The 26,896-nt window shown below is 36.8% G+C and overlaps 1 protein-coding gene across 1 annotated transcript in view; it reads right to left on the bottom strand.

Annotated features, from left to right (window-relative positions):
• The window catches only part of mcu (mitochondrial calcium uniporter), a 161,654-nt gene that overhangs the window by 33,426 nt on the left and 101,332 nt on the right, over nt 1-26,896 (bottom strand). The window contains exon 3 of the mRNA XM_039768915.1: nt 834-903. Within this exon, the coding sequence (XP_039624849.1) occupies nt 834-903 (70 nt within the window). The remainder of the gene's footprint in view (nt 1-833; nt 904-26,896) is intronic.

Genomic DNA, 26,896 nt, shown 5'->3' with positions numbered 1-26,896 from the left:
TCATAATGTCAGGGGAATCGAGTTTGGGATCAAGAGAATCTGTGACTGACTTAAAAGATATATATGTACAGTATTTCTACAATAACTTGAGTTTCTGTATTACATCTTGCCTGAAGAAGGGGCCGGAGTTGCCTCGAAAGCTTGCATATTGTAATCTTTTTAGTTAGCCAATAAAAGGTGTCATTTTGCTTGGCTTTTCTCTACTATAACTAATAAGTGCTAGGGACAAGAGTTTTCAGACATGCTTGTATTGCTATTAAAAACTGTATATAATCAGAATAAATGTACAGTATATAACAATCTCTGGAAATGCACATATACCGATTCATGTGCAGATATCTCCAGAGAAATTAGAAAGACCAACAAATTGGTTTGTGTGTGTGAGACGTGGTTGAAATTTCAATCAAGCAGGCAGAGTGCTGCAGCAGTCTCTTATGAAACTGCACATCATTGTAGAGCTCTCGTTATAGGCAAAAAACCATAATGGGGGCTTCCTTTAATTGTCAGAGGGGATTTTAATAGAACTTAAAGTGAGCCACAGGACTATCATTGCTGTCGTGGCCCATGCAACTACTGTGACACACTGCCAGATGTGAGAACAGGAATGCTTCATGTATTTGCAACATATACGTATTCCCAAAAAAAGACAGATACATCAGAATGATCAGTGGACTTTCTTTTGATGGTAGCCCTCTGTTTATAAATAGCTGATGTAAAATCAGTCAGACTGTAATATACCTGAAGCAGTCATATTTTTTATACTCTGATGATGTCATCTTGATTCTCATCTTTAACTGCTGCATAATCAACCTTCCAGATGTTTTCCGACTTACCACTGGAGGGTGTTACTTCAGAAGAGCACAGTAGTCTCTGACTCTGAAAGATGGGTCCATTCGGCCACACCTGGGGATAAAAAGAGAAGCAGTTTGATATCAAATCCAAGCTAACAAGGAGCATTGCACCCCTGTGGGAAATACAGCTTTCATGCTCCAATGCCATCATTTTAGTTACATAATCACAAGAATGCAGACAAGGCCAGTTCTTTAAAGTCTTTTGGATCCTTGGCTTTAATAGACTGAGAAATATTTGTAACTAATGTGATTAAACATGTTTATCCTTTTTAGTCATTGGTAAGATGAACCACTAAGAGCCTATTTAACTCTGTAAAAACCTGCAGCCATTAAACTTTAAAGGAAGCAACAAAACAATGTTATTTTATTTAATAAAATATTAAAAAGTATATGTTCAGAAACACCGCACAAGACTATTTACTGTTTTTATAGTATATTTCAATGGCAACAATTATCTACAACAAATTAAAAATACCCATACATAAGAATATTAATATTCTGACATTTCAACTGAAAAGATTACCCTCAGTATTACAGTATATAGTGTACTAGCACTGCTACCTGGCTTTGCCCATTACGTTTCCTATGACAATAGGCCTCAGTTATAGTGGAGTTGGCTAATTGGACATATCAGAAGTAAAACTGCAATTGAACACTTTTCTGTATGCAATATTTGTTACTATTGCTATTTATTTATTTTTTCACCAGGGGCTATTATTAATTCACTGGAGCTCCTTACTCTGAAATATGCTAGACACAATTGGTGGTAAGTGAAACATTGCTGCAGTAGATTGATTCTTACTTTTCCTACTGACTGATCTTGGCTATTGTTGATGGTCATTGGAAAAAAAAAAATCACAAGAAACTGCATTCATTTGATTTAAAACAAGTAATTAGTAGGAATAATGGGAATTCTGAATATAAATATAATTTCACCCCTAGCATACTTTATAAAAAGGTAACTTCTATCATATTTGAATGTAATGACTTGCACATTTACATAGCTTATAAAATGTTTTAAGCATAATATAGAAATTAAATAATATTGTGAATTATGTCCACTCCCTCTATGTTCCTTCTGTGTGGGACCCATTTACTGAGCTGTGCATGTGTTGAACCTGTCCAAAGCATGCCATTTGTCCTGGCTTGTGTTGTACTGTACATTGGGCTTGAATGTGGCTGACACACTGTAATGGCATTTCATTGTTGGTGCTTTGCAAACCAGAATGTGGCCTTAAAAGACACCCTAGTTTTCCGCAATATCACATATATGCCAGGTATTCCTGCACTGGTATGAAAAACTATTTTAGTGTTATGCATAGTATTGCAGTATTATTATTATTATTTACTTATTTACTTATTTGGCAGGCACCACTATTTAAGGTGACATACTAAGTTTGAGATACAAATGGTTGCATTTCTTTTAGTTTTCCAGTTGAAGCACAGGCAAGTGAAGTGATTTGCTCATGGTCGCTGAGTGTTAGCTGCAGGTTTTGCACCCACCACCTCAGAGTTTGTTGCATTCATGGTACAATAGTAATCTTGTCACTGCAGGCACAGATTTGGACAGTGAAGCCTTGCCAATGCATCACCAACTGTCTACAGGAATCCACCAGCAGTGTAGGAGCAGAGAGCTGTCAGAAGTTGCACAGTAGGACTGAAAGCAAAATTCCAGTGTGTTCCTCTTTCCATTTAATCCTGTACCAGACCAAGAAGGGTTACTATTTCACCACTGAGCAGTCTGTATTTCTCGCTTAATTATTGATTTCTGAGGTGGTCCAGGGGGTTCAGGTCCGCCTAAGGAAACAGCATTTAGAACAGCGACTTGGTTTCTTGAATGGTGTGGTCTCAAATGGCACCTCCAGTCTGGAAGGTTGACACTGTCATTACTGTTACTGAGGGTTGATTCAACTTCCTTTAAACAATGTAACTGATTCTATAGCGAGTTTGATTGGTTATCTCATTACATACTGTACAGGTGGTTAAAGCTACAAAGAGTCCTTTTGCACTAATCAATAGTCTCTGTTATAGTTTTATAAATACAGTCATATGGAAAAGCCTGCATAATAATTTACTTTACTTTCAACAAAAAAGATAACAGTAGTATGTCTTTCATTTCCTTGGAACATCTGAGTACTGGGATGTTTTCTGAACAAAGATTTTTAGTGAAGCAGTATTTAGTTGTATGAAATTAAATCAAATGTGAAAAACTGTGTAAAAATGTGGGTCCCCTTGTAATTTTGCTGACTTGAATGCATGTAACTGCTCAATACTGATTACCTGCAACACCAAATTAGTTGGATTAGCTCGTTAAGCCTTGAACTTCATAAGACAGTTGTGTCCAATCATGAGAAAAGGTATTTAAGGTGGTCAATTGCAAGTTGTGCTTCCCTTTGACTCTCCTCTGAAGAGTAACAGCATGGGATCCTAAAACCAACACTCAAAAGATCTGAAAACAAAGATAGTTCAGTATCATGGTTTAGGGGAAGGCTACAAAAAGCTATCTCAGAGGTTTAAACTGCCAGTTTCAACTGTAAGGAATGTAATCAGGACATGGAAGGCCACAGGCACAGTTGCTGTTGAGCCCAGGTGTGGCAGGCCAAGAAAAATACAGGAGCGGCAAATACGCAGGATTGTGAGAATGCTTACTGACAACCCACAGATCACCTACGCAGGGGTTGGATATTCCAACAAGACAATGACCCAAAACACAGTTGGAAATCTACAAAGGCATTCATGCGGAGGGAGAAGTACAATGTTCTGGAATGGCCATCACAATCCCCCAACTTGAATATCATCGAAAAGCTATGGGATGATTTGAAGTAGGCAGTCTATGCTCAGCAGCCATCAAATTTAACTGAACAGGAGAGATTTTGTATGGAAGAATGGTCAAAAATACCTCCATCCAGAATCCAGACACTCATCAAAAGCTATAGGAGGTGTCTAGAGGCTGTTATATTTGCAAAAGGAGGCTCAACTACAGTAAGTATTGATGTAATATCTCTGTTGGGGTGCCCAAATGTATGCACCTGTCTAATTTTGTTATGATGCATATTGCATATTTTCTGTTACACCTATAAACTTAATGTCACTGCTGAAATACTACAGTTTCCATAAGGCATGTCATATATTAAAAGGAAGTTGCTACTTTGAAAGCTCAGCCAATGATAAACAAAAATCCATATATGACTGCATATTGCAACATCGACCTCTTGTTTTTATTAATATTATAATCGTTGTTATTATTTTTACTTTTGTTATTGCATTGTAAAAATAAGAGTGTCGGTATTTTTTGTGATTTAGTTAGGACAACCTTTGTCTCTACAGAAAAAAGTCAAATAATGAACAATGTGAAAAATAATGAGGGGGTTGCTCCACTTGTTAATTTCTAAACTAAATTAAGAACCACTTTAGTTAGGAAGGGTTTCCGGAAATATTTGCCAAGTAATGAATGATCTTAAGCATGAGATAACAAAGTGCATAGCATTATGAAGCTTTCAAAAAATGCACTCCTGAACATTGGCCTGATTAAGATTTATTTATGTTTCACATCTACTATTACATTAAAATATTCTTAAAAATTGATAGTCAATCCCATTAAGTAGTCATGTGAAATTACCTGCATGTGCAAGTATGTTTCAATCTTTAAAAAAAGATCCTAAAATGCAATAGTTTTACATCAGGCAAAAACTGAGCACGGTTTACAATACATTTTTCAAAATACAGTACATGAGAACATTCTTGCCACGTAGCAAGCACACACCTTTCCTGCCCAGGTACGCATAGAATTACCTCTCATTCTAAATTCATGTTTGTGCTTGTTTTTCTCCTGCAAGCAATCTCTGCAAATAGCACACAACTTCACAAAGATCAGGGAAGCTCATGAACTAAGACACGATTTATCAGTGCATGACAACTGCTGTTTTCAAGTGATATAACAACACGACAGGAGAAAATTAAATTACTATGGTGTACTGACCAGTCATTAAGTTTCATAATCGGAAGGCCTACTACTTTATAAGTAAAACACTCATAAATATTTCCTTAATTGTCATGTTTTTTGGATTATCTTTCATTGGTGTTTACTGGCAATAAGTTAATTAAACCTTTTTTTTGTATGCAGGTGAGGGAAACCCAACATGGATTAATTTAATTGAATCGTTGATAAGACTATTTATTATTTTAATCATTTCTGCACTTTTCTTTTAATCAATTGATTAGGCACATTCAACATGAAAAGAGAGCAAAATCAATTAATTTCACTCATTACAATTGAGAATATGGAGAATAGCAAGACAGCTTTAATAAAGTTTGGCTGAAATATATACATAAAGTAGAAAGGACAGATAGCAGAAATGCATTAAAAGTTTATTTTAAATGAGGATATGAATGTGGCATAAGAAAAGTCTTTTAATTAATCTAAGGGTGGGTTACTAAAGAAGAGATTGTTGACTGCAATGCGATACTGAAATTGCTACATTGTTATGTTATACAACAGACATATCAATCTAAGGAGCATCTACATTTTAATTGCATAGTACTTATAGTAATGTATATAGCATGTGCATTCTAGTTACCTTCATCGATAAATTCATAGGCATAATATGAAAGACAGAATATAAATAAATACAGTTAGGTCCATAAATATTTGGACAGAGACAACTTTTTTCTAATTTTGGTTCTGTACATTACCACAATGAATTTTAAATGAAACAACTCAGATGCAGTTGAAGTGCAGACTTTCAGCTTTAATTCAGTGGGGTGAACAAAACGATTGCATAAAATGTGAGGCAACTAAAGCATTTTTTAACACAATCCCTTCATTTCAGGGGCTCAAAAGTAATTGGACAATTGACTCAAAGGCTATTTCATGGGCAGGTGTGTTCAAGTCCATCGTTATGTCATTATCAATTAAGCAGATAAAAGGCCTGGAGTTGATTTGAGGTGTGGGGCTTGCATGTGGAAGATTTTGCTGTGAACAGACAACATGCGGTCAAAGGAGCTCTCCATGCAGGTGAAAGAAGCCATCCTTAAGCTGCGAAAACAGAAAAAACCCATCCGAGAAATTGCTACAATATTACGAGTGGCAAAATCTACAGTTTGGCACATCATGAGAAAGAAAGCAAGCAAGCACTGGTGATCTCAGCAACGCAAAAATACCTGGACATCCATGGAAGACAACAGTGGTGGATGATCACAGAATCATTTCCATGGTGAAGAGAAACCCCTTCACAACAGCCAACCAAGTGAACAACACTCACCAGGGGGATGCGTATCGATATCCTTGTCGAAGTCTACCATAAAGAGAAAGACTGCATGAAACTAAATACAGAGGGTGCACTGCAAAGTGCAAGCCACTCATAAGCCTCAAGAATAGAAAGGCTAGATTGGACTTTGCTAAAGAACATCTAAAAAGCCAGCACAGTTCTGGAAAAACATTCTTTGGACAGATGAAACCAAGATCAACCTCTACCAGAAGGATGGCAAGAAAAAAGTATGGAGAAGGCGTGGAACAGTTCATTATCCAAAACATACCACATCATCTGTAAAACACGGTGGAGGCAGTGTGATGGCATGGGCGTCTATGGCTGCCAGTGGCACTGGGACACTAGTGTCTATTGATGATGTGACACAGGACAGAAGCAGCCAAATGAATTCTGAGGTGTTCAGAGACATACTGTCTGCTCAAATCCAGCTAAATGCAGTCAAATTGATTGGGCGTTTCATGATACAGATGGACAATGACCCAAAACATACAGCCAAAGCAACCCAGGAGTTTATTAAAGCAAAGAAGTGGAAAATTCTTGAATGGCCAAGTCAGTCACCTGATCTTAACCCAATTGAGCATGCATTTCACTTGTTGAAGACTAAACTTCGGACAGAAAGGCCCACAAACAAACAGCAACTGAAAGCCGCTGCAGTAAAGGCCTGGCAGAGCATTAAAAAGGAGGAAACCCAGCATCTGGTGATGTCCATGAGTTCAAGACTTCAGGCTGTCATTGCCAGCAAAGGGTTTTTAACCAAGTATTAGAAATGAACATTTTATTTCCAGTTATTTAATTTTTCCAAGTACTTTTGAGCCCCTGAAATGAAGCGATTGTGTTGAAAAATGCTTTAGTTGCCTCACATTTTTAAGCAATCTTTTTGTTCAGCCCACTGAATTAAAGCTGAAAGTCTGCACTTCAACTGCATCTGAGTTGTTTTATTTAAAATTCACTGTGGTAATGTACAGAACCAAAATTAGTAAAAAGTTGTGTCTGTCCAGATATTTATGGACTTAACTGTATGTGACAGTGCAGGTTAGCTCCATGCTCCTGCACTGAACCACCATCGATAGTCATAACTGAGATGAGCTGGGCAAATGAAGACATGCGCTTACAACAAGGAGTAGTGTGAACATGTTCAGTGTTTTTATAAAAACAATTCCAAAAAACAAACAGTGTGCCAACAGTGCAGTGCATCCAAAGTCAATAAATAAACCATAAAATGGTACAATGTGGAGGTTAATAATCCATACTAAATAAATCCATAAAAATAAGTTTAAAATCCTATGACAAAAGGCAATTTTTATAACTCAGTCACAAGTGTGTCTTTTCTAAAAACATCTCCTCTGCTTATTCCGCACAGGATCTTGCTGCAAGGGAGATGCCCAACCAACCTTCTTCCACAGCCTTGGGTCCTTGTTGTCCATGTCCCCCAGCAGGGCACTGCACTGAGCCTCCACTCCTCGGCCTTACACAAGTGAGCCCTCTTCACCATCCGAGCGTCTGCCTTACGCTCCTCCTAGGGTCCCTCCTCTCCGCACCCTGGTGTATCCTGTTCCTGCTGCGTCTCTCTCTCTCTCCATCTTTTAACCTCCAACTTTCTCTGTTTTTTCCCGTCCATCCTCCCCCCATCTGTCATGCAGGCTTTTCTCATGACCTGCCTAATTCCTCCAAAGCAACAGGTACCTGACTGACGCACGCATTCACACAAGCGCAAGTGTGCGAGATCAACCAGACACCCCAGCCATCCCCGGAGCACAATGCATTCACGCACACTCGTACCTGATTGGAGTCTGCACATTACCAGGACCTGATTATTTATTTAAAATTTGCCTGATGCCATGGACCACTTAGCACAAACAAAACACAATGAATTATAAAATAACTTGTGTCAAAATTATAGAAACAAATGCAACTTAAAATCAAGGCAAATAGTTAAAAGTCGGAATAGTGATGGAGCACGTGAATAAAATTGTATACATATAGGTAATATTAATTATATAATATTGAAGAAAACCACCTACTTAACGTGTTCAGAATTAGTGAAATTAGTGGCTCCTTTTGAAGGTCTCCATTCAGTTAACATGCAGGGAATCTGTTCATTTTCAAGCAAGAACATCACTGCTTATAGTTTTTGAGAGTCCCCCATCTTCCACCACTCCAGCAAAGAAAAATAAAACAAGGAGCTTTTGAAAATAACTCTTTTCCAACTACATTCAAATGTGAAAGGATATGAAACCTATAATATTGTTCTAAATTCATCATATATTTTGCTTAACAGAAAATATTTTCTCACCTATACAGCAAAGTCACTGTCTTCATTACTGGAGAAATTTGAAACAGCATCAGTGGCCATGTCAGCATCGCATACTGACAACTTAAAAAGTTTCTTCTTTCTTGATTATTTAGATTTTACAGACATTTTCCATTTTGACAACCTTTTAACACTTCCCCAACAAAAAAATGGCATTAGATAATTCGAAGATGGTGCATTCAATGTCGGTTTAGCTGTTAAGTGTTAGGGAATACCGTGCTGTGCTTGAAATTAGGACCTACAATATGTCTTATTATTGGATCATTGTTGTCAAGTGTACACAATAAAGTGAAATTTCTATTTTAATGTAATTAACAACATGGAACATGTCCAAACTCTCTGGTACCATGATTAGTGAGTATAAATACCTTACCTTGAAACTTCTGTCTCGATTATTAAATCTCAGAACATATATGTAATTAATAGAAAAAAACAAACAAGGAAATGTATATTACATATATAAGGGTGTACTTCTCATATGATTTAAGATATTATAACTTAATTTCCGCATTTATTTGAAATAATGTTTAACACGTATTCTGTGTTAAAACTACATAGTCAAATACAGCATATTAACTGCTGAACTAAAACAAATGAAATGCCTTATTTGGTCTTGTCTTCATGTGCCTATTGCCTAAACAGGAGCTGTACCAAAAAGAGCAGAAACTCGTTAGGTTTCCACTATCACTATTGTGCAAGGTGTGGATTATGGCCAGCAACTTATCCCTACCAATACCCCCAAGCCGCCAGAGGGAGCCCTCCCTGCGACATGCCCCGAATTCCAGCAGGGCATCATGGACTTTGGAGTTTTAAGGCACAGCACTGCTGGATAACGTCAGGGCCGCCAGGGGACGCTGCAGGGAGGCCCAGAGACGTATATTTTCCAAACAGCCCGGAAGTACACCCCAGTCATGGGGACAGAAGAAAGGAGTTTTCACCTGACCCGGAAGTGTTACAAAGTCACATGGACAGAGAGAGAGAGAGAAACACTTCCAGGTCAAGAAGTATAAAAGGACTGTGGGAGATCCCAGCAGTGGGCTGAGTTGGGAGGAAGGGTGACTGAGCTGCTGGGAGGTGTGCAGGATTATTGTGTATTGGATTATTATTGGATTATTGAGAATAGTGGAGGTGCTTTGTGCACTTTATTATTATAATAAATTAATTATTGGGACTTTTTATCTGGTGTCTGGCATCTGGTCTGAGGGTTCAAGGGAACGACAGCGCCCCTTATCTGTCACAAAGGCAAATATTTTAAAACATCTCCAGTCACTATCAGCGCAAGTTTTAAAAAGTTGAAAAGCTGCTGTGCCTCTGAAATTTCATGAACACTTTATGAACAGAACAAATGAGGATGTGAAGGCGGGAAAGAGTGCACAGAGAGCACTCTCTGTCACAGACATGCAAAATACAAATTTCCATTCCCAAACTGGGTTTGCTCCCAGTAATTTTATTACAAACACTAAATGAATACAAAGGACAGTTTTACAACTGAGACAAAGAAAGAGATTCAGAGTAGAAATAATATGCATTATAACAGAAAGCCACAGCCACACTTGCCTGGCTGCTGTCAAGTTTCCTCTAGCTTAACAACAGTTCAGACAAACTGCAAATCACAAGATCATGCAGTTACTAAGAGCAAGCCAGTCATCCAGCAGAGTGCGCTGGTGCACAGAGTGTAAGCTGTAGTGTTGTCACCTTTCAGTGAGATGTTTCTGGGGTCTTCTTTTTCAATTTTCCTAGTGCTGGGTTTGGTTTTCTGCACAACACTGCACCAGGATGTTGCTTAATACAGATGTTGATTTATTTGTCTTTATGCAGAACAACCCTACCAAATGTTCTGCATTTGTAGAGACATTAAATAATTATTTTATTTTAATTGTATCTACCTGTAAACTCACTGGATCACACAAGGAGACACCAAGTTAAAAGGAAAGATATCTAAAGAAATGAACAAGGTAAATACATATTATACCATTACCACATTCTCTAGGGATGATCTAAAAAGTAGTTCATAATTGTCTTCATGATGGTCTGAGGCTAGGATGAACACAACACACAAATGCAGCAATGGCCACCTAACTTGACAACGACAGTTTTAATAAAGGAACGTTTGTCTACACAGAAAGATAAGATCAATGCAACTGACTCTCTAAAGTGCAGATTCATAGTGGACACAATGAGTGATTTAACAGTTTTATTTCTTTTCAGCCCGGACAAAGTAATAGATGGATTATGCAATTCACTTATAAGCTAGGCAAGAATTAATTCTTTTCAAAGTCACATTCAACACATCAGCAGCAGCTCTGCACACCCACGCAAAGCAGAGACATTACGATCTGCTGTCTCAGTGTAGTAAATGCTAAATGCAATGTACACACTGTCACATATTTCAGTATTTTTAGAAAGACATTCAAGTCAAGAGACTGAAGATTTTACAAGCTTCTACACAGCAAGGTTATGTCACAAAGAAATGTTTAAGAGCTGTAGGTGGAGAATTAATTCTAAAAGTGCAGTGAAGAGGATTGTAAACACAAAACAGATTTTCTGCATCAGCTGTCAGTTTTCATCATAAACAAAAAGGGAAACCTACCAGCCTAGGGAGATGAGCACAGTCTGGAGTCTTGCCAAAAATAAAATATAGACAGGTGACTGCCCCATAGCATATGTCTGGTTAATACTGGTTTAATATACTCTACTACAAACTGCAAATATAATTATTTATTTCTATATATTCAACTTGTTTCTAATCAAATAATGCCAAGCCAAAAACTACATACTAAATGTATTTCCCCTCAGAAGAGGTATTGCGTGTAAAAGCAGATTTTCCGATGACACAGGCTGCCAATAAAACAAAGCTATCCTTTATAGAAGAAAAAAAGTTCTGACGAGAAAAATGTTCCTGGTGAGAGAGACCTGTAATTTAAAGAAACGCAGAATACCATTTCTATCCTCATTGTCCCACAGCCTAAAAACCTTACATTTCCAAACATCTGTATTTATTGAAATACCTTCTTGAAGACAGCAGCCAAAATCTGCTGTGTCACACTTAAAAGTTGCCACATATTTAAATCTGGGTGTGTTTTTTTTTGTCATGGATTTCAAAATTATCTTACATTCTGATTAAAAATACTAATTTTTATTAGTAAAGAAAAATAAAAAACTGAAAATCCAATTTGGAAAGCATTTACTTCTCTTTAGGGTTTTGTTTTTCAGGTTTAACATTTGCCCATTCTTCCTACAAAAAAATGTTCCATCTGTGGCATGTTACTTGGGAACTGATAGAAGAAAGTTTCACTTTCTTTGACAGCCATTCAAACACAGTTTTGATTTGTATTTAGGATCATTGTCTTGTTGTCCTCATTTATGTTGCTGTAGAAGGTTTTGTTCCAGCATTGTCTCTGTATCTTGCGTCTTCAGTTTCTATTTTGATAAGCTTACCAGTGCTTGCTGATGAAAACCAAATACATAGCATACGTCTGCCACTGCTATGGTATTTGGAAAGTAATTAATTTTCATCTGGCCAGATAACTCAGTTTTTTTATCAGACCACAGAACTCCTATCCACATTCAGTCAGAGGCCACCATACACTTTTTACTGAGATTTTTCAAATGTGAATTGCTCTTCACCATGCAGCCCAGAAGGCTGGAGAACGTGAGCAGCTGCGGACTGACTCAATTTCTCTCATCTCTTTTTTGTCATTGTGACGCATTGAAACCCTTAAGTGGTGGTTTTTTTTTTTGGGGTTTTCTGGCTTTCTTCGACTGACTTTATTTTTAGCTGGTGAATTTTTGGACACTTGCTTGTTTTTCGAAGATTCCGGATAGTTCTGTGGCATTTCAATTTCCTGATAATTGATTTGACAGTGCTACTTTGGATTCTCAACACGTGTGAAAACCTTTTATATCCTTCAGCCAACTAGGTTCCTCAGGAACCTGCTCTGATTTCTTACTGCTTTTGCATGCAAGGTGCTCTCCCCAAGCAAAGGTATTTTTAAAACCTTACAAAGACATGTGAATGTGGTTCAAAAAGTTACACGTGCAAAGGTGAGTGCTAATCAACTGTTCAAATTCTGATAACAACTGGTTAAGTGCTTCTTAATGTTAGTAAATGCAATGGAGTGAACATTTTCCAAAATTGTACTTTACAGTTTTATATTTTTTATTTACTCCTCCTAATAAAAGAAACTATGAACCACTGAAATGTTATGTCTGTTACCCACATGGAAATGTGTTACACCAAACTGAAGCAATGGTTGTGCAGGGGGGCAAAATACTTTTAGTTCTATAGTATATGGTAATATGATAAAGCAATAGGTTACAGAGACAAAAATTCCAATAAGCATCACTGTGAAAAAGTAAACACTAGGAATGTATTTTTCTTATTTATTTTATAGTTGGTGACGAAGGTAAGTAGAATGACTAAGTAATGGGTCATCTTGTGAAGCAGAGGAAGGAAGTGAACCAGAAACCCACCGTGTGGTTGAAGTCCAATGTCCTAGCCACTATGTCACATTTACAAGAATAAATGCTGCCACAAGTAAATCATACTTTATACTAAACAGTGCAACTTCAATTACTACGCCATGCCTGAAACTAAACTCAAATAAAATAATTCTACATACATGTATTTTTGTATGTTAAATATTTGCTAAATTGGAGTATTGGGCTTCAGAGATTCAAGATAAGAGCAGATAGCTCATTATCAGGACAGATTGTACGGGCAAAGAGAAGGAAACATAACATTAAAATTGAGGGGTCTTTCAAAACAAGCACAGAAAAGATCACAGTTCACCACTCTGAGAACACCAAAATCTATGTGTGAAACATAGCGAGGCAGCTTCAGTTACCAACAAAACAACCTACTTGTCAAGAGCTGAAAGAAATGCACTTACAGGCTTTGTTTAAATTATTGATAAGAGGATAGCAACAAGCACTGCTTTCTGCTAGGGGAATAGTGCAGTAAAAATAAATCAACCACTCACTTTTACATGGTAAAAACTGTACACCTGCCCTTGAACAAAGCTGATGTAATGCATTTGCCTACTGCCTTTTTCTTTCAGAAAAAAATAAAAAATAAACCCTGTACTGAAAGAAGTGTTTTTGTAAAATTACATAATAACAAAAGCAAAGTAAACACACATATATCATTTATGTGCCCTTCAGTTACTCACAAGCTTAAACTACCTGGTAAAAGAAAGAAAAATGCTATTATACCAGACAGATAAATAAGACACCCAGCCAGTCATAAAGACAAATCAGTTGTTCAGTAAAGGATTTAACAGGACGGAATTGTGCAAGTCAGTAGAAAGAAACATGATGCTGATCAGGAAAGGAGACGCTTGGCTGGGCAAAGGCCACAGAATGACTATTACATTTCGGGGTGGGGATGAATTATCAGAATTAATAAAGATCTATAAACAAAAGTCGGCAGGCCAAAAGCCACATACACAGTGGGTTTGATCAGTTTCATATTTCCTTACACAAAAAGAAGGAATTCGCTGAAGATTAGATGGTGCACATATAAATTCCAAAAAGTTTAGGAAAATGCTTCATAGACTTAATTCAAAGGAAACACTAATCTCATTATTGAAAAAGTTTTGAACCTTTTGAAACTTAAAGAGATATTTTATGGTACTGATTTTGTAAGTGGCCACAAATGAGCTCATATATATTAAAATATGTATGTTTCACAATTCTAGCATTTATGGTTTATATGTTTCTTGGTTCAAAACCACATCAATGCAGATGCCAAAAACTTCTAAATCAAATACGCTTTCATTGAATTTGTACTGCTAGTGGACAATATTCTTTTGGATACTTATTCTTGCCTAGTGAACATGTTCACATGTTACACTAAAGAGATGGGCTACAAAATTAAATTTGTGGCAAAACATTTCTTAAAAATGACTAATGATCCAGCCGGCACTGATGACAGGATAAATTGTTGCCACCATGAAGCAAATCTCAATGAAGAATATTTAAGAGTGGTTGGTGGTGCCCAAGATAGCAGACATTGTAGGGATTAGTTTTGGTCACATGAAGTCAGATTCAAATTTGAATATATTACTATAACACAGTGCTTAAATTTAAGACTGACGGTTCTACAACACCAAAGAACTTCAGGGTTCAAGGCACTGCTGGTAGAATGATAGTTTTTATAATATTGCTTGTGTGGTCCACACTAATTACAGGCACATACAGGGTGAGCCAAAAAGAAGTACCACATTTCAAATGTTTATTCTACAAAAACTCTACATGATAAAGTACATTTCATTATGACACAAGAACGGGAATACAAATTAGATTTTTTTGACTTTATTTTAAAAATTATGTCTATCATTAGATTTCTGAATACATGCATGACTCATTCGTCCATTTCAAGGTGAAATGCAGTGATTTTGTGGTAAATGGCATTCTTGAGAGTTTCAAGGTTTTGAGGTTGGTGTGTGTATACCTTCAACTTGAGATAGCCTCACAGGAGGAATCGCATGAAGCGAAATCAAGCTAATGCAAAGGCCACCTGACAGGCCGTGTAGGGAGATCAGCTTCCCAGGAAACATCTCCTGCAAAACTTGCATGGATCTACGCATTGTATGAGCTGTTGCTCCATCCTGTTCAAACCACATTCTTTTCTTCTACTTGGGCATTTCAACGTAACATTTTGAAGTGACAGAGACCATTGCTCTCTCCTCTTCAAAAAAGTAAAGGCTTACAATGCCAAATTCTGCAACGGCACACCAAACTGTAACACGCTCACTGTACAGAGGTCTCTGATGAAGTTCACAAGGGTTGGTTTCAGCCCAATATAGAAAGTTTTGCTTATTTACACAACCATTCAAATGGAAATGTGCCTAGTCGTTGCACATGACGATGGCATCTCGATGAACGGTTTACAGAATGTTCGCGCACAACTCTCTACCGCCCTCCCAGTCTCTCTCAATGAGTTCCTGCAATACCATCATGTTGTATGGATGGAAATTAAGCTCCTCAAGCAAATTCCTCCTCAAAGACATCATGGAAATTCCTAAGGCAGAAGCATGTCTAGGAGACTACAAAATTGATGCTCTTACAGCTTCGATGTTTTCAGGCGTTCTTACAGTCCTCGGACGTCCTAGAGATTTTCTGTTCAATGTTGGACTCGTCTGTCTAAATTTAGCCACTCACTGAAGAATTGTTTTCCGATTTGGGACATCACCATTAGAAGGAATGCTAAAGTGTGTTCGGAAGGTTCGTTGTGTAGCGATGATGGATTCGTTGTTTTTGAAGAACACTTTGACAGCGAAAACACGGTGCGCCCTGGACCAAGGCATGTTGCCAACTGAAAACTACAAGGGATCTCCTATCAAAGGACCCCCAACCCACTTGACTGCCTCTACCTCGCGCAATGACATTGAGACTTCATTTTAGTTCACCCTGTATAACCAGTAAAAATTATGCTGACTTGTTTTAGAGTCTCAATCAAGGAGAAGTGGCTACAAAAGTTGTAAAGTATTCCTCTTCAGCCTCATGAAAATGTACCCTTTCCCACTGCCTGATTTGCAAAAGGTGTACTGGGAAACTCTGAATTCACCCTACTGTCCAGACCTGGCACCAAGAAATATTATGCCAATGATGAAGACATCAAATCAGCTAGAGAATAGTGGTTGCACATTTAAGATAAAAAGAAGTACAGAGAAACTTGCTGAACTTTACAACACGTGTACCAGTGTTCTCACGGATTACGTTGAAAAATGAAACTAAATGCTTGGTTTTACTCATGTTCCTTTTAAAAGGTCAGTCTCAAAACATTTTAATTAACCTTCTTCTACACAAAAGTGTCACCTGATCTTGGGTAACGGCATATGCATAAGCTTTATGTATACAAGTAATGTGGTTGAAACACTGTTGAACAGTACCTTAAATCTCTCTGGATAAATAACTACAACCTAGCATTAAAATACTGTATAAATACTTCATTAAATAAATCTCTCTATTATAAAAAAAACCCTGGGAGAGAAAGACGGGAGACGAGACGTGATCTTCACGTTAAGATCATGGAAGACACTTAAAAGACCCACGAAACGAAAGAGATTGGTCGCGGAGCGTCTCACGGCGACCTTAAACATGAGACTTTGTTCCAAGAGATTGACCTAAGACCGTCTTGCGATGACGAAGAACATGAGATTCTTGCAAGACACGCCCTACTTACAACCAATATCAAATAAGACCACGGGCAGCAAAACACTCAGTTGTGTAAAGGCGCATAGCACACACAGATCCTGTGCTCTCAGCGCATATAAAGCGTATTACAATACATTATAAATGAAACGTCGACGACTAAGCGAGGAAGAAAGCAGCATGGAGAAAAGAGACTCAAAAGCATTGGAGAGAAAAAAGAGCAAAAAATAAAAAGAATAATTTAGGTGCAAGTTCAGAAAATAAGGAAAGTAATTATCAGCCTGGAACAAGTGGAATTGAAAAAAAAGCACGTCCAATTGGGCACAGAATTAAAGGACAGAGAGTAAAAGGCAAAGTAGGACTTCACTAAAGACGTTCACAAACATTGGCGCTATACACATGCAGAGCTGGCTACAGATTATGAAAACTGGAATTCAAAAGACTCAAAAAAACGTAGGCACGAAACACATGCAGAGCAAGATACAGAATATGAAAGCAGAAAAAAATGACGGGTCAAAACAAAGAAAGTAAACATCGCATTACCGCAAAAAAAGAGAAATTATTACTTGGAGAAATAATGAAAAGGCAAATAGAGAGCATATATATGGACATACCTGTAGGTGATATGTCACAAGTATGTAAATATTGTAAGGCTTTGAAGTTTTTTAAGTCAGAGAATTTCAAAAAACGTGGTTTACCTCACATGCATTTATTGGTTACTTTGCAAAACAAATGATTAACTGCTGATGATGTGGATCGTTTTGTCTGTGCTGAAATTCCAAACAGAGAAACCTATCCTGAATTATGGTACAAAGTCATTAAACACATCTCACTGACCTCATTTAAAAGATTCAGCATATTGGGACTAGAAAGATTCCAAATATTGTTTTTACAGAAGTTCTGAAATAAAAGTGAAACTGATGAAATAGCAACAATTCAAAGACAAAAAAAAAAAAAAAATCTTAAGTGTATTTAGAAAACCAAACACGGGGGTTGTTGAGCGAAGCCCCCTAGTTATTTAAATAACATTTATTTTATACATTTTTTTTCACTAGAATAATCAGGCATGTATTGTATTTGTACATTTCATTTATTTTCTCTCAGAAAAAAACATCTTTACAACAATAACTTGTCAAAGGTACAATGAAAAACTCACATTGCAATTAAAATCAGGCTTTACATTTCATGAAAAACTAATAAGGATTTTTAAATATAAGATCATTCTAGAAGATAAGTGATAGAAAATGAATTATTTTAGATTAAAGTGGTACCTTGGTATATGTCCGCTTTACAATAAGTCCAACTTGTTTGGACGCAAAAAATTTTGCTTGGTATACGACCTTTGTTTGGAATACGACTCGCGTGCTAGAATACTGCGCGCTACCCATGTTTACCTCTCTCGAGACAAAGCCGCGACTGCCCACGAGCATCAGTATGCCAGTTGCTAGCATTCAGTGAACAACCCGTGCTATAACTCTCTGAATTTTCACGTGATTTTGTGTTTTTTTGCGTAAATATGAATTGATTGTTGAAAAGTATGAAAGCGGCATGGGTATCTATTTAATGGCTGCTGCATACCGTATGCCAAGAACAACAGTATCTACGATTGTGAAAAACAAAGACGTTATTAAAAAGTAAAGTGAGGTTAAATTTTCATTTATTTCATCTAATTGCTTTTGTATTTATGTATTTTAGTATTAAGCAGTGTTTAAATTATTTTATGCAACCCCATCAATGTATAATATGCCAATAACAATAGGATTTTTTTTCATGGGAACAGATTGATCATTTTCCCTTTATTTCTTATGGGAAAAATTTGTTTGGTATACATCCTGTTTGGTATAAGTCCAAGGATCTGGAACGGATTAATGACGTATGCTGAGATACCACTGTATACCGATTTAAAAATATTCTATAAAAGAGATAACACTCCCAATTCAATTAGTATGAAAAACAAATTCTACAGGTTTAAAGACTTAATTAATAAAAGATGGTTACCATTTTCAAGTGTGAGCTATACCACCATTGTCAACAGAACAAACATAACAATGGTTCTTCCAAGAGCAGAATAACATCTCCTGATAGCTCTCTCTCTCATATTTCTCTAGCTATATCTATATCTCTCTATCTATCTCTCTCTCTCTCTCTATATATATATATATATATATATATATATATATATATATATATATATATATATATCTCAGAATAAAGGCTTGTCAAAGCAACTTCACCATAGGGAGCAGAATTTACCCAGAGGTCACTTGAATGCGTGTACAATGTCAAAAGGTGTGGCCCTGAGGCATGTTTGCACAATTAATGAGTATTTTAGCCAGTGGAAAAAACCCAGACATGCTTTGTTCCTTGATAATACACTGTTAACAGCAGCTAGACTATGTCAGGAAAAGACAGTCACAGTGACATTGCATGACCCTAGAATTTACCCAACTAAACGATGAAAATGCTGATCAAATATGCAAAATGATGTCACATGGAAAGGACAATATTTTTTTTTATGTACACCCACCCAACAAGTTTTCACATGGAGATAATGTTTTAATTCTCTGGAATCAGAGCAGGAGCAGTATCGGCAGCCTTGATAAATATACATGAACTACTGCAGTACAGAACTCTATAAGCCTCAGAATCAGGCACAGGCTTCTTTCTGCAGCACTATATTTGAACAGCTAACAAGACACTGTGCAAGAGCTGTTGCTTGCTGAAGAGATACAAGCTCCAGACAGTTAGCAAGACACTCTTTGAGCTGACATATGAGAAATTAAAAAAGAGAGTGCTTAAATCAGACAGCTCAAGTGACGCCCTCATCAGTGATCAAATCAGAGCTACTAGAATCCAAATAAAAATGTGGAAAAATCCTGACAAGTCCTTTTTTTTCCTCGTCCTATTTATCCATGACAGAAGCTCATAGCTGTTTTAGTACAAACTGTCAAAGGAACTTGCACCCAAAGCCTGACATTAGCTCTTTTTTCATATTGATAAACAGTTGCAAAAATGTATCAAATCAAATCATATAAAAAAAAAAAATCAGTCCTGTCAAAGTAAACTGATAGACTCATATAGAATTAGACACCAGCTCATTATGAATTCTAATGGGCACCCAACTAGTGTATCGGCTATTGTAAAAGTCAAACTTTGACTGCCAACGCTTCAGAACAATAAGCAAAAGTAAACCAAAAAATTTAAAAGGGATTTTTTTTAGTTAGAAAAGATTGTATCAATAGACATCTATCAGAAAAGCAAAAACATTAGACTGTACTGCAAACTGAAATATAAAATTATGGCAAGGTATGTTCATGCGCTTGTTCTACAAAGCACCAGAATGGTTCACATTTCAAAAAAGACTAAGTTTTAAGATTAGACAAATTAGTGGAGAGTAACCTGGGTGATCTAAAACCTAAAGGCTACTGGGCAAAGTAAATCCAAGGGTGCAAGTACACAAAAACTGCACTAAATTCTGAAAATTAGGAGGTTGATCTTTATAGAGAGGAAGATTGGGTTTGTAAAGTAACATGGAGATTAGTGACTCCATGGTAATCCTCTCTAGCTGTGAAGATTTGTTTTTTTTTTTTATCAAAACAGTGCAAATCAATACAAGTCACCTATCAGTTTTATTTATTTATGCTTACTCAAACATGGCTGAGAAGAATGATAGAATCTGTAAAAATCCATGTATTTTCAGTGTCCAAATTCTTTATAAAGGTCACAAAAGTAACAGCTCTTCAAAAAGGACAAGTCACATATCACTCTACAGAATATCCATAACCACTCACATGGCAGGATTATTTGGACACCAACAATGTAAAAAAAAAAAAAATGGGACTGAATTGTATGTTTTCATTCTGATGTGAATTATTACAGGCTAGTCTGACATTACATTTAATGGAAAAAAAGGAATTTAGGCTGTAGCTAGAACTTAAGGTACAAGAAAAATAGACTTGTTTTTTTTCCTTCATAAATAAAGAAGATTTCAGTAAATTGTCTTTTGTATCATCATACTAAATTCTCAATCCAATGTTAAAAGTAAGTTCAGGACATTGCCACGGCAGTTAAGTTTTAACCAGTGAGAGTTGCCCAGGCCAAGAAAAGAACACAGTCGGATTTTAATTCTAATGCACCTTCAGATCACACTTGATAGACAATTCACAAGCGTATCTGATCATCCAGTTGAGTGTTTATGAGGAAGCTTGTGCAGAGACATGTTTAAGGATCCTCCATTTCAATGTGACTAAGAGATCTTTTTAAGGCAAACATGGTGGTTTTTCCTATTGCACTACTTTTGCTTTAAGTCTAAATTTAAAAGTGGCCTGAGCTGCCTCAAAAGCCTGCATATTGCAATCTGTTTAGTAAGCCAATAAAATGTGTCACTTTACTTCACTCCTCCACAATGGTGAACATGGTACACTACCCTATTATTGCCCAAATCAAAAAATTCTAAACAACATTAAAATTTAACTGAGGAGTACAAATAAAAAAAAAAATGGCAAAAATGGTAAGCACATCTAAAACTACACTATGTTTCATTTGCCACGACTATAAAGTGGACTGCACTAATGCGCTTATATGGCTACTGGTACAAAATGTTGCTACCAGAATAGTAAACCATAACAGACATTATAACCTTTTGTCCACTTGTTTGACAGAAAGCACAAATTTCTTTTCTGTGTAAACAACTTTTTTTGTCAGTATAGACCCACAACCATATAAACCTACAAGAAAATTTGCCATCTCAGTTCGAAAGGTCAGCTGCAAAACATTAATATTTTTTTTGTTTTGTTTTGTTTTTACACAGATTTTGCCACTGACCTTCTTCAGATAAAGATGCATGTTCTCCTTCCTGTAAATAGGGAGCTTGAAACCTGCCTTAACCACATTAAGATGGTTGTGGGAACACAGTCTATCCCACCAGGTTCATAAACAACTAAAGAATCAACCCCGGACAAAGCAACGAGACTTTGGCCCTGAGATTTTTTTTAAGTCATGCCCTCCTCTCATCCATATTCAACCACGCACACGGTACTCTCACCTCTCATTCGTGTGAATGCTTTTGACAGACACTGTTCTAGCTCTCTCACCTCTTATAATTTTTAACATTTTCCTCACTTTAAGTTCCCAAATAAAGAAGATGTATTATGTCCAAATCTTATTGAAGAATTTCATCACAAAGGGTTATCAACAGTAAAAATGAGTACACGGGCAATCCTAGCACAGAGAAACGATGAAGTCAAACAAATTGACGGCAAAAATGTTGATCGGTTACACAGCAAATTGGTTAAATGCGTATCAATAGACTATGCTGAAACATAGTGATCATGCCGAAGATGAAAACATCAACTTACAATATCCCGAAGAATATCTACTACCGTTAACACCGCACAAATTACTGTAGAAAGAAGAATGTATCCAAGAAAGGTATTGTAGTACATCTTCCACGGATAACATGAAACAACGGAGATCTTCATATGCCATTCGTATTAAAATGTTAACAGTTTCCTGTTAGAATAGCTTTGGCAAAGACAATTAACAAATCTCAGAGACAAACATTCAAAAAAGTCATTTTATTTATTAGAGAGAAAGAAACGAAATTCAATCATGGGCAGTTATATGTGGCATTGTCACGATGAAAGTCCAAACACAGAATCAAAATTCAATGCGATGTTGACGAAAATTTTATTCAAAAAATTGTTTTTACATAAGTTTTACAGTAAAAGTGTACAGTGTACAGTTTAAAAAGTATTTGTGTGCTCCATATGCGAGCGGCAGAACCGCAAAGAGGCTAGCACATAGCACAGGCCCCAGGGTTGGCGAGCAAAGCTAGTGCTGTAAGTACCGTAGTACTGTAAGATGCACATCTTAGGTTTGTGGGAAGCAAAGTGGAGAACTTAGAACCTGTGAAAACTCCAACATTAACAAATGGGGATCATGGAAACTCAGCACAAGCACAGTTAGGCATCAGTGCTAAGCAATGTGGCACTGCAGCTAAAATGTTAAATTAAGTCCATTAATGACAGCTGTGGATTTAATTCTTCAACCTTCAACTGTTTTTTCCAGCTGTGGATTTAATTCTTCAACCTTCAATTGTTTTTTCCAGTTTAACATCACAAAACAAGAACAAGATAAAACTAACTGCATGACAAATTGGGCTTATCGCCACACATGTATTGTGATTTTTCCAGGAGATTTTCAGTTGTAGCCTTTGTTTACATAATCTTAGTGTACTAGGCTGTTGTACCGTGTTAGCCATTATGAATGTAGAGAAAAGCCAAGCAAAATGACACCTTTTATTGGCTAACTAAAAAGATTACAATATGCAAGCTTTCGAGGCAACTCAGGCCCCTTCTTCAGGAGTTAGAGGCGGTTAGCAGCACACTCCCGTGAAGCCAGTCACATAATGCAACATACCCAGAGACTCATTCCAACCAGTCTGTGGCTTGCTCTGATAAAATCAAAAAGGTTTGATTTTGTCTTTAATCATAGTGGTGAGCTCAGTGTACATTAGAGAAGACATTGCAAAGACAAGGAATAGGGTATGAAGATGTTTTGAACCTCACAAACAAAGAAAACGTTTCTGTCTGAAATTGTGTGTTTTATGTAACACAACAGAATGGAAAAAGAAAAAAGGGTTAGGCCTGCAGCTGAACAGGTCGTACCTGTTTACCCTTCATAGAGCAACGGCTCCGTCAGGCAGCATGTTATTGGTTGTTTTGAAATAGGAGCAAGAATGACATGTTGGAACACAGTCAGTAAATTAACATGCCCAGCGATTTACAGTCATTTAAAGTGACACTGTCTGGCAATGAGACCAGCAACTGCCGTCAGCATATCAGACATACTCCACGACTAGATGTCACGTAATGCGATATTGTCTGAAGGTTTTTCATTTGTTGTAGCATAAAGCCCCACTGTTTGAATCAAAAGGTAATTGTACTAGGTAGAAATAATTTAACATTTTAAACATATCCCAAGTCTTGCTGTAGCTAGAGGCTGTAAATTTACCTCTCCCTGTAACTCAACTGTTTATATTTTCTGTGGTCTTACATTTTTGCACCTCCTTATTGGTGCTTTCTGACTTATACAGGTAGGGTTAAGCAACAAGGCTGCACGTTTTGTCACTTGCGGAGTAAAATTAGAATAAAAAAATCTCAAAGTATGACTGCAACTTCAGTATTTGTCGTGCCCTGCGGGAAAAAGGTTTTCATGTAAGGACAGGAGGTGTTAAATGAAGAGAGAATTAAAAAAAAAAAAAGTACTTTAGACAATTCACTTTTCTTAATATGACTCAAAATGTGTATCAATATGCAGAAACATTCATGATTTTAAAAGGGACATGCAGTTCTTAAGTTTTTTCACATTTCTTCTGGTGCTTGTTTGGCAATAACTGCAGACCTCTGAGGTAGGCTTGCTTTTGTAAATTATAAATGCAGCTTGATTTAGTAATGCTAGTTTACAGGACAAATGTAAAGGCAGTACAAAAATGTGAAAAAAAGAATCTGATCTCAAAAATACTGCACTTACCCTTTAATTTTCATATCAACACAGGCAGATCTTTAATTTCAATTTATAGTCTCTCCGTAATTTTGTCTTTTGTATTTGGCCTTGAACATTCATGCTAGCTGGCTCTAATGTGCAGCACTTATTTACCTGTTGTGAAAAATTCAATATGTATTTCTGTTTCCTTTTGAACTACTTCCTTCAAATTTCCTTAATAATGAGATTTAAAATATCTATCCATCAGTTCTCACCTATTAAAGTGCTGCACAATCTAAAAAAGCACAGAGTGATTATTAGCATATTTATTAATAATAGTTTAATAGTAAACTTGCTTTTCACACAACAGAAATAACAAGAAAACTACAGTAAGCTCCACTAAATAACAAAAGACCCAGGATCTGATTAAAGCAGAGATGGTTCCTAATGAGCAATATCTATCCATATACTCACGAGCAGAAATTGGCATGAGAACAGGCGACAACCAATACCATCTTTCTGTAACGCATGTAATAAATGGATCAAGTTTCATGCAGGCGCTTCTGTGTACAGCAGTAAAAGAAGTATTAGCAGAATCGGCATGGCACTGTCATTACTAGGTGCCCATCTGCTTTTGACACAAGGCTGCTCCTTCTAACATTATTTTAACTTGTAAACATGATTCACTAGTTCTGTTACGATAAAAGTCTTATTAATATACCACATTGCACTGTGACACTTTTGTACTCAATATGAGAAAATACTTGCCCCACAATTTGCTATGAAACACAATAAAAAGTATTCAGATACCTTATATGGTAAATCCATTCAGACAGAAAAATGTATTTTCCACCAGGGGAATTGGTGATATACATTCACTAGACAAGGTTTTCATTTAGAAAATGCTAGTGGCAACTTAACCTTGAGTATAACTTCACATAATGAGCTGACACAGACACCTGAGAGACAGAACTGCATGGCAACAGGAGCACAGCAAGTAATTATAGGGATGCATTCTCCCCAAAAGGCAGGGGTGCACAAAGGATGTTAAAACTCACACCAATTTAACACAAGAATTAATAACACCAAGAGGGACATATCACAGATGCCAACGTGAGCCAAGAATGCTAACACCCATGTGGTTAACAAGGTGCATGAAAATAATAACAGCACCATGGCCTATTGTTGTATGTGTGAATGAAGCAGGTGGTGCATACAATTATTCATTTTCAGAGCCAATCAAATATTTTGAACAAGAATCTTAGTCTCATTTGTGTTTTTAAGCACACCTTCTCAGAAACAAAAAATCATCTTTGCACACCCTTGTACATCATCATTATCAGACTTTTGACACTGCAAGAAGAAAGCTCTGCTTAAAGGATGGCCACTTGTAATCTCAGTCAGTACTTGTTAAATAGGCTATATAATACAATCTTTTTTCTTTTGCGGTTTTATGCGTGCAGCTTCTGTCTTTTTCAAATTGGATATCTTCAAATGTCTAAAATAATAAATGAAACACATCTTAAAAAAACACCTCCCCTATCCCCTAAACCCATGCTTCATTTTAGGAAAGAAGACACACACATCAAGAAACAATCTTTTCTGTCTTCACTCATACTGTTCTGCAGCATAAGTAGACTATGAGAGAGAGCAATGCAAGAACCTCAAAATAGTTCTAAGGCAGATCTTTGAATTACGTTTGAAAACACTGAGGTAAACAGTGAGGTAATGTATAATTTTAGGTGCATCTTAAAATTATGTTTTAATATATACATCTGTCACCTAGGGCGGGGGTCCTCAATCACGGTCCTGGAGGGCCGCAGTGGCTGCAGGCTTTTGCTCCAACCCAATTGGTTAATAAGAAGCACTTATTGCTCAAGTAACGCTTCTACTTCACTTTAGTTGCCTTGCTCGTTAAGATTTTGAACCTTGTTGCTTATTTTAGTCTTAAACAGCTGTATTCTTGGTTTTTAATTGCTCCTTATTAGCAATAAGATGCAAATGACAAAAGAGACCAGCATTTCTCCATTTAGCTTGTTACCATTTACACATTTGTGTATTTATCATGCACTATTGGGTTTAATTAAATACTTGGAAGGAAAATAAAGAGAAAAAAAGTGAAGGACTGAGAATTACTCTTCCAATTTAGACTTCAAATCATTTGGATGATATCCTTAGAAAGGGGAAGAAAATCTAGGATATGAGAATTACTTGACATAGCAGAGTTAAAGCACTAACAAGCCATGAAATTAAATTATTGGCAAGAATTGCTTTCTAATTAAGCAACCGGGCTAGAACAAAAACCTGCAGCCACTGCAATCTTCCAGGACTGTGACTGAGGACCTCTGACCTAGGGGGTACATTTTAAATGATGCCAATAATACAAGGCCCATAGCTTTACTTACCTATTTATGAGCTGCATAAACAACCACAGCACATAAACATCTAAAAACTAAAAAAAAAAAACCGAGAGGGAGAGGCATACAGCTGAACTTCAGATGAGAACAGCCATTACAGTGATGAAGTGTAAGATGACGAGAGGGCATTTCCAGAGTGTCCTCCAACATCATAAAACAAAATGGATTCAGTTAAAGGTTTGATTTCTTTTTCCTCCACTTAAAAAATAAGGTTTATGTTCTACAAGGAGAACCTGATTCAGTAGCATCCATCTATGCAGTCACTTCAACAGGGCACTATTTCCTCGATTATACAAAGTAAAAGCTTCAATTTTATTACACCTAAAATAAAACGAGTAAACTTAACAAAAACAAACAAACAAAAAAAAAAGCCCTTCGCTACAGATGCACTGCTGATCATCTAAGCAG

The sequence above is a fragment of the Polypterus senegalus genome, chromosome 1, assembly GCF_016835505.1.
Source record: "Polypterus senegalus isolate Bchr_013 chromosome 1, ASM1683550v1, whole genome shotgun sequence".
NCBI lineage: Eukaryota > Metazoa > Chordata > Cladistia > Polypteriformes > Polypteridae > Polypterus > Polypterus senegalus.
Note: the sequence above shows the minus strand (reverse complement) of the source record. Positions and strands in the feature narration are given on the sequence as shown.